The 12,251-nt window shown below is 41.6% G+C and overlaps 1 protein-coding gene across 3 annotated transcripts in view; it reads right to left on the reverse strand.

The window, feature by feature from the left end:
- magixb (MAGI family member, X-linked b) overlaps positions 1-12,251 on the reverse strand; it is a 91,319-nt gene extending 79,068 nt beyond the window's left edge. For all 3 annotated transcript variants that reach the window (XM_084389154.1, XM_084389156.1, XM_084389155.1), the window contains exon 1: positions 11,996-12,251. In XM_084389154.1, coding sequence (XP_084245280.1) covers positions 11,996-12,078 — 83 coding nt within the window. In that variant the 5' untranslated portion in view covers positions 12,079-12,251. The remainder of the gene's footprint in view (positions 1-11,995) is intronic.

Below are 12,251 nucleotides of genomic sequence, written 5' to 3' on the forward strand. Positions count from 1 at the left end.
GCGGACAAGGCTTACTCAGCCTGTGGAGAAGCTGCCTCCGCCCTGCATGCCATGGCGCTCCTGCAGGTCTACGAGGCCAAGGCACTCAAGGAATTGCACAAGGGTTGTTCCGAGCCAGGGGTTATGCAGGAACTGCATACAGCAACGGACATGTCCACGTTAGTGGTCCAGGGCAGTCCAGCGGTACCCACATTTTCAATAAAAGAGCAATTTCTTCCCTCACAAGAAGGCACGGATTGCAGTGAGTGATGCTCCCATGCCTTGCCACTCCTTTCCCCTCTTCCGTCGCCAGCGGGCAGCAGCGTGCGACTCAAGGACACCACCAAGCCTTCCCACGCACCCTCTGCCCCAGCTTAGAACCAGGTGAGTGTGGCACAACACATTCAGACTCCGCTTCGGGCCGCCTCAGTGCCTCCTGAGTCGATTCCCTGTGTTCCACCTCGCTGCCCCACCCTGGGTACGTCTGTGGTCCCGTTTGTCCAGCTTGCACGGTGTCTGGGAGCCTGGTGCTTCCCAGCCCGTCTCACTGGCTCATCTGTACCATTAGACTCGGCTATGCGATTCAGTTCGCCCGGAGCCCTCCCAAGTTCATGTCATGTCTCATGTCTTGTGGGCAGAGATTGATGTCCAACTAGCGAAGGACGCGATTGAGCCAGTTCCTCCAGCCATTATAAAGACAGGGTTCTACAGCCCCTACTTCATCGTACCCAAGAAAGGCAGTGGGTTATGGCCGATCTTGGACCTCGATTCTTTCTCAACACAGACCGTTCCTGCGGTTTGCGTTCGAGGGACATGCATATCAGTACAAAGTCCTGCCCTTCGGGCTGTCCCTGTCGCCCCGCGTCTTCACGAAAGTCACGGAGACAGCCATTGTTCCACTCCGAGAATGCAGTATTCTCAACTATCTCAACGACTGGCTGATTCTGGCTCAGTCTCGAGATCTCTCCCCTGTGCAGAGGATCTCTTATCTCGGTATGTAGTTGGACTAGGTCAACCAGACAGCGCAACTCACAGAGGAGCACGTCCAGTCAGTGTTGAACTGCTTGAGTACAATCATGAGCAGGACAGCGGTCCCACTGAATGTCTTTTACTGTAGATTTGAGACCCCCGATCAGACACCCCATACCCGCCCTGACCATCTCTCTACACAGCCATCAACACCTCCAGCCATCCCCCTCCCCTCCCCCCCTGCACTTCAGATCAGTGAGGATAATGTGCGTCAGATCTTCAGGAAACAGAAGAGAAGGAAAGCACCAGGCCCAGACGGTGTTTCACCAGCCTGTCTGAAAACCTGCGCTGACCAGCTGGCCTCTATCTTCTCACTGATCTTCAACAGATCACTGGAGCAGTGCAAAGTCCCTTTCTGCTTTAAACGCTCCACCATCATACCAATCCCGAAGAAACCAAAGATCACAGGACTCAATGACTACAGACCTGTTGCCTTAACATCTGTGGCCATGAAGTCATTCGAAAGACTGGTGTTAGCATATCTGAAGGACATCACTGGACCCTTGCTGGACCCCCTGCAGTTTGCCTACAGAGCAAACCGGTCTGTGGATGATGTGGTCAATATGGGACTGCATTACACCCTACAACATCTGGACAAACCAGGGACCTATGCAAGGATTCTGTTCGTGGACTTTAGTTCTGCCTTCAACACCATCGTCCCATCACTGCTCCAGACCAAACTGACCCAGCTCTCTGTCCCTAGCTCCATCTGTCAATGGATCACCAGCTTTCTGACAGACAGACAACAGCTAGTCAGAATGGGCAAAATCACGTCCGACAGCCGCACCATCAGCACCGGTGCTCCACAGGGATGTGTTCTCTCACCACTGCTCTTCTCCCTGTACACAAATGACTGCACCTCTAAAGACACCTCTGTCAAGCTCCTGAAGTTTGCGGACGACACTACTGTTATCGGACTCATCCGGAACGGTGACGAGTCTGCGTACAGACAGGAGGTGGAGCAGCTGGCTCTTTGGTGCAGTTATAACAACCTGGAGCTGAACACGCTCAAAACAGTGGAGATGATCGTGGACTTCAGGAGAAACCCCCCTGCACTCCCTTCACTCACCATCATGGACAGCACTGTGACTGCAGTAGAGTCATTCAGGTTCCTGGGCACCACCATCTCTCAGGATCTGAAGTGGGACACTCACATAGACTCTATTGTGAAGAAAGCCCAACAGAGACTGTACTTCCTGCGTCAGCTGAGGAAATTCAACCTGCCACAGGAGCTGCTCGTACAGTTCTACTCAGCTGTCATCCAGTCCATCCTCTGCACTTCCATCACCGTCTGGTTCGGCTCTGCTACCAAAACCGACCTCCGTAGACTACAGCGGATAGTTCGGACTGCTGAGCGAATCACTGGCACTACCCTTCCCACACTCAAAGTACTGCACTCATCCAGAGTGAGTAAAAGGGCTCACAAAATCACTCTGGACCCGTCACACCCAGCACACTTTCTGTTTGAACTGTTACCGTCTGGTCGACGCTACAGAGCACCGAGCACAAAAACAACCAGACACAGGAAAAGTTTCTTTCCCCAGGCCATCTACCTCATGAACACTTAAATGTTCCGCTACTGTGGAACAAACATGTGCAATACTTCCCTCAGACATTTCATTATAGCACCTTATAACTTTATATATATTTATAATTTATAATCTTTTTATTTTTATTTTATTTTTATTTTTTTCTATTTTTTATTTATACCTATGTTACTTGTCTTGTCACTTTATATTGTATGTGTACTGGAAGCTACTGTCACCAAGACAAATTACTCGTATGCGCAAGCATACTTGGCAATAAAGCTCTTTCTGATTCTGATTCTGATTCTGATTCTGAAACTTTTTCAGAGGCTCCTGGGGCATATGGCATCCGCAGCCACAGTAACGCCGCTCGGATTGCATATGAGACTGCTTCAGCACTGGCTTCACGGCCGAATCCCGAGATGGCGACTCAGAGCGGCATGTACCAGGTGCACGTCACCCCACACTGCCTACAAACCTTCATCCAGTGGTCGGACCCTCCGTTTCTACGGGCAGGTGTTCCCCTAGAACAAGTGCCAAGGCATGCTGTGGTCTTCACGGATGCCCCTGCCACCGGCTGGAGGGCCATGTCCAACAGGCATGCAGTCTCAGGTCTGTGGACGGGGCCTTAACTGCATTGGCACATCAATTGCCTCGAGTTGCTCACAGTACGCCTTGCGCTAGGCCAACTCAAAGGGCCGCTACATGGCAAGCACGTACTGTATGTTGCCACTATCATCGCACATCATGATGCAGTTGAAGGTAAGTCGTTGGAAAAGCATGACCTGATCGTCAGGTTCCTGAGGGGAGCGAGGAGACTAGTGAACCTGCAAGCACTGCCTTCGGAGGAGGCAGACCCAGCCCTGGCTTTTCTCTGTCCCGTCCACTCCTTGCGGTTATACGTGGACAGAACGCAAAGCTTTAGGACCTCAGATCAACTCTTCGTCTGTTACGGAGAAGAGAAGAGAAGAGAAAGGCTGTCTCCAAGCAGAGGATGGCCCACTGGATAGTAGATGCCATCACCTTGGCTTACAAAGCCCAAGGCGTGCCTTGCCCATTCGGGTTGTGAGCACATTCAACTAGAAGTGTTGCATCCTCCTGGGCACTGGCTCAAGGTGCCTAGCTGACAAATATATGTAGAGCTGCGGGCTGGGCAACACCTAACACGTTCGCTAGATTCTATAGCCTACGTGTAGAGCCGGTATCTTCCCGTATATTCGTCACCAGTGGCCAGTAGCACGAAGGACCCGTTCTTAGTGTCGGCTTGCAACGCCACTCCCGGCCCCATGGGCCGGATATATGCGTCTATTTGCTCCAGTAGTGTTCCCTAGAAATTGCTAACCCTGTGAATTCCTCCGTCAATCCTGTGGCAGTCAGACGTTGCGGAGCCAGGCCTACACTCGTATGCATTGTGGAACCTGTTTTGGGCTGGGTGTCCATATGTAGCGGTCCCTGCAGCAACCCCATATGTGTATTCCTCCACGACCAGCTCCTCTGCGGACGAGCCCGTGTCTTTCCCTCGACAGAGCCTGCTCTGTCGTCTCTGCTGGTGTTCTTCCCCCCTATAACTAGGCTGGAACCACCCCAGAGACTGCCATATGTCATACTATCCTGCTTGGCTAGTCCATATGTGTAACCATCAAAGTGCCTCCCTCCGGGGTAGGATGTGGCTTCCACAGCGTTACCTTCCCCAAGGGCACACTTTCCCAACATTATCCAATAAATCACACTGAGTGGGTCTTGTGGATCAGCAGTGACTGACCTTCTCTACTTAGAGCTCCTACTTTTGCCCAACACTGCGGTCAGGCCAGGAGGCTCGAGCGGAGCGCTGGAAGGGCCAGCACCCGTGGCGTTTTGGTAGATATCCCCATACATCAGAATCACTTCTGACTTACATAGTAGTGAGCTGACGAAGGGGAACGTCTCGGTTATGCATGGTAACCCTCGTTCCCCGAGGAGGGAACGGAGACGTAAGTTCCCTTATCATAATTGCTGAGCTTCCACTGTACGGCCGAGTCACAGGTCCGGCTCCTCAGCGGAAAAACAAGGATGCGACGATAATACAATTATCGCATGCCAATGTGCATTTGCTCGTTTAGTTTCACTATAAGTAGATAGGCTCTCAATTTTAAATGAAATGGAATTAGCTGAACTTGAGAGTACTCATTTGACCCACATAAGTAGGATGTAAGTACATCTTTATATGAAATTTCATATGTCTATTGTCTTAAAATACATTAACTGTAAATGTAATATCCAATAACACTCTAAAGTTAAAATTATAATCAAGTACTTTACATATGCTTTATTAAGTTATATGTACACATCAAAATAAGTGTACTAACCCAAAACACAACAAAATATTATTGAATTTAAATTAAAACTAACATTAAAAATGTTAATTAACTTAAGTGGTCTTTTATTTCATTAATATTATCTCTTTACTATATCTATTTACTATAAAAGTATTTTTTTTTAAGATTTGAAGTACACTACAAGTCCACATTCAATAAAATTAAGCACACTTCCTCTTCTTCTTATTCACAAGTCTATTCAGTGTTCATCAAAATGACTCACCGTGTCACGCTAAAGTAATAGGAGAAATTAGGACAGATATATACATCCATTTGGCATAAAAGATGTGGGTAAAGTTCATCAAACTTTGAGCTACTTCTTGCTCCTACTGCTAGCAGCTAACAGCTTTTAGCATTTAGAGGCAGCAGTTTATTTTTAACAAAATCCTGGACTACTTTAGTCTTTCCTTAACAGATTGTGTGCTACATATTGTTTTGTAAAGATTATACAATGCTATGCAGATTTTGAGAAGAGTCTTAAAGCTACAGCAGCTAAAAACTCACCATTTATGTATAGAAAGTCCATGAAAAATATTCATTAAAAACAGATTTTTGACTTTAGAAGATCGATAAGCCATGGCTTGACCTCTTGCCTGAATTAAAAGAATGCACTTTTTTTTTTTTTTTGCAGTAAGGTGGAGTATATTGTATATTTTTACTTTTTGGATTTATTATTATTTGTTATATGTTGGATTTATATTTATAAAAAGAGTGACGTCATATCACGACCGTTGCAGTGCCCGTAGAAATTTTGCGTTATTAAATATTATGATGTAATTTTTCGGATCCCCGTTACCAATTAATACCACACTTTGTTTTGTACTATTGTATGCTATGCTTTGTTTGTTACTTGTTCTGTCTTTTCAATTTCGATTTCAGAATGGATTGCTTAAACTTTTTCTCTATCAAAACAATTTCACTTCACATCAAAATACATAGTACACAACAGTCTAATGCATTACTAGGAATAATAATTTAAGCTTTGGCGTAGTCTAATATTTTTTAAAAACCTGCATTTGAGCAGTTATGTCACCCCTTCACTGTCCTAACCTGTACTTGGCTGCGCTGACCCTAATCTTACATCACCCTCCATGGAGAGACTTGCTGGAGGCCAGCCAGCACATGCATCTTAAATTACAAACGACCTCCAAACAAACCTGAGCATCCACACAGCCTATAGACCGCTGGAGAATGTCTGATAGTAACACATCTCGCATCTAATCACTCTCCCGAACCCTCAGACACGGGGTGCATTAAACTCTGTGATGCTCAATCCTGGCCAAATCTGGGCCACTGGTGTAGCCGACACACACGGACAGCCGTGACAGATTTAAAAATAAAAGATTAAATGTGAGTGGGCTGAAAAACACACAGCAAACATTCCCAAACACAGCCTAAGGACACACACACACACACACACACACACACACACACACACACACACACACACACACATGTTAGACTTAATACCCATGAAGCTCAATACAATCAGGGTAGGAAATAAATGTGCTGCTATAAATTTAATAAGGGTTTATAAATCATGTACACTACCGTTCAAAAGTTTTTATTTGAATGAAGTTTCTTATGCTCACTAAGGCTGAGTTTATTTATTCACAAATACAGATAAAAACAAATATATTATGAAATATTATTGAATTTCAAAATAATTGATTTCTATGTTAATATATATATATTTTTAAATATTCTTGTAATGACAAAGCTGAATTTTCAGCATTTTTATTCCAGTCCTCAGTGTCACATGACCCTTCAGAAATCATTCAAATATGCTGATTTGCTGCTCAAGAAACATTTATTATTATTAATCAATTTTGAAAACGGTTAATATTTTAAAACAGCTTAATATTTTTTGTGGAAACCGCAATAGATTTTTCAGGATTTTTTGATTAACAGAAAGTTCAAAAGAACAGCTTGGATTTGGAATAGAAATCTTTTGTAACATTATAAAGTATTTTCTTTCACTTTGATCAATTTAATGCATCCTTGCTTAAAGGGGTGGTTGATTATGATTTTACTTGTCTAGCTTTAGTTAGTGTGTAATGTTGCTGTTTGAGCATAAACAACATCTGCAAAGTCATGACGCTCAAAGTTCAAAGCAAAGGGAGATATATTCTTTTAAAGAAATTGCTTTTTAAGAACTACAACAAACGACTGGTAGGGAGCTTCCTCCCGGGTTAGTGACATCACAAACCCTAAAACTTACATAAACCCCGCCCCCCGGGAACATGATTTATAGATTTTCATGACAGAATATGCTAACCAATGATTAGAAGATAACTACACATAAGCTACATAAATTCATCAACTAACCATTTAGAAATGTTGTCTACGTGTTGTCACTTCTTCTTGAGTCTCTACATCTTTCTGACTTCGGTCTGAATATAAAAGGCTAAACGTTTTTGAAATTTTCAGTACATGTATGTGTGAGGTAAAAGGACACAAGCTGTTGAAGCTCCGCCCCCTGTGCCGGGAGCAGCAACTCATTTGCATTTAATGGGACAGACACAAAAACGATGCATTTTTGCTCACCCTCAAAAAGTGACGATTTTAACATGCTATATAAAATATCTGTGGGGTATTTTGAGCTAAAACTTCACATACACACTCTGGGGACATCAGAGACTTATTTTACATCTTGTGAAAAGGGCATTATACCACCCCTTTAATAAAAGTATCAATTAATGATACACATATATTATGCATATACATACTTTACATATCTTACTGACCCCATATTTTTTGAATGGTGGTGTATATTGTCAAAATTCGAGCCTGTAAAGTATTTATGTGTAAAAACAGAGAATGTGCTGACTTTTATTTACAAAAAATGATCCGTCCCAAAAAATAGATATAAACAGCAAAGTACTTCAGAGATTCAGTCATAGATCAAAAGTGACAGTGCGAAACAACATGCCTGAAAGCTTTTAATTGTATTTTTTCTATATCAAAAGTCTTTTATTGTGAGAGATAAGACATAATTGTCTCTGAATGATGTGCAGAGACTCAAAACAAAAGTATGACGGAGCGAAACGCATGCGGAGGTGGGGTGATTGTCTATAAAGATAGAGCGAGAGAAAGACCAAAGCTGTTGAGCCAAAGCGAGATGAAAAATGACCCAAACACGAAAAATGTCTTGGTAAATCGTGATATGACAAAAGACTCTAAAGCTCCATGATGACAATGACATGATATTGGAGAAAGTTAAACCACCACAAATCATAAATCCTGAGTTGCGTGTAGTAGCACTAGAAGGGCAAAAATAGGAAGGATGAGAGAAGATTGAGTTTGTATAGATGAAAGGTCAAAGGAGAAGGGATAGAAAGAGACAGAAAATGAAACAGAAAGAGTCCCAGCATGCTCAGCTAGGTCACAGTGCAGTAACCCGAGTGGGAAAGATTGTGCTGAATCAGATGCCATCGCTGAAGGTGACCCTCCATCTCTCCCTTCTGCACTCTCTCTCCTTTTTCTCCTCTTTCCCACCACCTCCTCATCCTTTCTTTAGTCCCTTGCCCCTCTCTCCCTCCTCAACCATGTCTTCCATCCCTCGTTCTTCTCCTGCTCACTTGATATTGATCCCTGCAGCAGTGCAGCCTACAGCTCAAGGCTGTGTGCGGTTTACTTGTAACAATTTCACAGCGACACGCTTATTCCGTACCTGCTATCAATATCCATATAACGAGGACCGATCCATCACCATTCAGATTTATATTTGTGTTGTTCCAAGCAACAGACATGTCAAGGTCCATTTGGCCTGGATAATGAAGCGAGGGGAACTATGGTCCAGGTATTGACTCTCGGGTTAAATAGTGGGAAGATAAAGAACGATACAATCTAGGCTATGCCACACTTCACTGACCCATGTTACGATTTAAGTGTTCAAACAGTTTGGTTCATTGATTGGTGTGTTGTGATAGTTCTACTATACTTTTTGTCCTTAGGGTACGTATACAACAAGAGTGTACTTAGTATGGAAAACTTTTTCTTCTGCATTTTTCATCAAAACAATCTACGAAAACAACCATAATCAAACACTATATTCTGCATGCCGGGCCAGTAGGTGGCGATGTCACTTTGTAAACAAACACTATGTGCCTATGGACTCAACCACAATACGCATTCACATGACGTCACCGTTTTCACAAATTCGCGTATTTGTAGTTTACATGGAGATGGCAACGGAATCGTTTTCAAAAACTTGCTCTTTGAAACCGTTTTCAAAAGTTTGTGCTTTCGGGCCCCCAAACCGCCATTTATGTGTAAATGAACTACCAAAACGCATAAAATGTTTTATGTTTTAAGTTGAAAACAGTGTTGTGCAAATGGAGTCTTGTGCCATTACATTATATGCTTAAAGGGACAGTGTGCAACAAAAATGAATATTTTGTCATCATTATCCCCTTTCCCATAGCAATCCCTGTAAATGACCATAAAATTACCAGAATTACTTTACCGGTAAATACACAAATATGCTGTTCACACAAGTAACTGAGGCTTTTTACTTTTAAAAAGAGACCATTCACACATCAGCATCAAAATATCGGTAAATTTTGTGAAGTCTGTCATCGGAAATTATCTTTAAATGCTGTGCCGCTGTCTTCATTCGCCAGCATGAGAAGTGCTTTAGTTTCACTATCTGTTCAATTTGACTTTTTTGTTTTGTTTTGTTTTTTTACATCTTAGTGACAGGCGTAAGGGGATGATCACGTTTTTGCTCTTAAAAACATGAGTCGCGCATTACAGTATCCAACTGCTGATCCGCAGCGCTGATGAATGAAAAAAGAGGCATCTCAAGCGTGACACGCTGAAAAAGATGCGAGACGCAGTGCAACGGTCAAAGATGTCCATCTAGGTCTACAGTTTTACAGCTCCAGTTTACAATACATGTGCTACATTCTTAAAAAGGTTTGGAATGAACCTTAATGTGGGTTTCATATCGGCTTAGAAGTGTTGTTGAAATTGTCATGTAGAACAACCAAGTAGGTAAGTTAAAGGCCTACCATATTGTCCTTACACATTGAATACATGTGAATGTAAAAATATTAATTGTATACATTTTAATTAAATATATTTTTAATTTTAAAATATATTTTTCAGGGTAAAAGTATTTTTTTATACAAATGCCATGACTTCATAAGACTATTGTAATAATAATACTAATATGTAAATATAATTTTTTCAAGAGTTGCACCACATGACATTTCACTAATCTTGTCATAAAAAGTTCATATGAATTAATATTTTAAGATACTTTACTGACCTTGACATACATTTATGAGTGTCTGAAAGGGTTCTTTCTATAATTTAATTTACTGTTTTAATTATTTATTTTGTTCACACCACATGACTTTGCTTTTAACTGAGTTTTGTTAATAATGCCAAATGTAGCCCCTGGTCACTCACTGCATGCTTTTGTTGTATGGAAAAGACCACCATGAAAACTCTTGAAAATATCTCCATTTCTGTTTCATGAAAACAAGAAAGTCATACAACATGCGGGTTAGAAAAATGACGACAGAATTGTCATTTTTGGATTAACTTAATTTCTAGTGTGACATCAATTCCTTTACGAACGACCTTCACAATTGCTCATATAATAAGACTGATATTCCATTAGACATCTGAGACTGAATGAGACACAGATTAGCAGATTGTCATTGCCATGCAATGCAAACAGTGAGTCAAAGAAGCAGAATTGTCTTGCAGCGCTATCCTATACAGCAAGGGTAAACTGCAGCATCCACACATATCTCTCCTTCATCCACGCCTTCCACACATCACCTTGAATATGCATGAAGAGAGGTGTGGAGTGTGCATATAATCACACAATTAACAAGCGCACACAATACATGCGCCGTGCAGAGGATCAGAATCTTCTCATTAACAGACACTCAGCTATCAGATGAACTCAAACCAGGCAACATTCAGACGGCTTCAATAAGATGATTATAAGTAATTGGTTGAAGTTGGATTGATAATTTAGCTGAAATTGAGATGGTGAGGGGGAGGCAATAGAGTTCGCACACACACGACCATATGTTCACACAAACACAAACACACACACACAGCCTGGAGTGTGAACTGAGTGTTTCTCAGTGATTCGGATGGGGAATATTGCAATTGTTGCTTTCTTCAGACTTCTCTCTCTTCCTCCCTGTCTCTTTCTCATATTAATGAATGATTCATAACTGTAGGATAACCTTGACTGCTCCCTGAGCCTACAGCAATGCACTGTTGTGAAGTCTGGGTCACAACATTCATTATTTCAGAACCAGATGAGGACAGACACACCCAAACACACACCGCAAGAACTCCAGCGTCTCTCTGCCTGTTTCTTACACGCATACACTAGTCACATAAATGATTAAAAGTTACATAAACATATTCACACATACATGCTTTCAAGAGTTGTTCAAACCTGAAATGCAAAGACAAGCATCAAGGTGATGACATGATGAAAAAATAAATAAATAAACAAGCTAAATAAATTCATATCTGCCATCTGGCAATATGCATATCTGGTTTCATCTTAATGTGCAGATGAAGGTCTAATAAGTATACTAACAAATACATTACAAATAATAAATAATAAAATGCATTATATATTTCAATTTAAGTTGAAATCAAATTAATATGTGTATGATTGAAGTAATGTGTATGCTAAATTGTCATTCATTTGAAACAATAAATAATAATTGACTTATAATACTTTGTATTATTTACAAATAAATAAATCAATAAATTGTATATTAAGTCTGATCATAAGTCAACACTTAACTATTAATAAATTTGTACTTGTATAGCCTACTTCAAAAAGTAACTATTTAAAGATAAAAAATAAATAAAAAAGGAACATTTTGTCAAGTTGAAACTGAATTGACTTGACAGCCTGAAATTTTAAAATATGCCTTTAGATAGATAGATAGATAGATAGATAGATAGATAGATAGATAGATAGATAGATCTACCTACTAGCATAATCTGTTGACAACCACAAACTCAACATATCTCTCTGTCTAATGTCTCTCCCACACCCACATTTACAGTCCAAACATTTCTTCAACACGGATATTTAGCAGAAAACACACTCACCTGCACTGCCGCTGACACACACACATTCTCTTCAAACAATTCAGCCGTTCAAAAATCATCCGTTTAAACGCGTCTATATACATTGATAAACTAGATTTGACCCCGACGGTCAAAATCCTAAAATTAATTCCTAAATGTTAATTATTCGGAAGGATGCTGCGAGATGTGTAACTTTATACGACTTCTAAACGTCTGTTTTCTACAGAGAACACTGTCTGCACGCAGATGAGACGCGCGCGCCAGACGCGTAGTGGAC

The sequence above is a fragment of the Rutilus rutilus genome, assembly GCF_951802725.1.
Source record: "Rutilus rutilus genome assembly, chromosome: 19".
NCBI lineage: Eukaryota > Metazoa > Chordata > Actinopteri > Cypriniformes > Leuciscidae > Rutilus > Rutilus rutilus.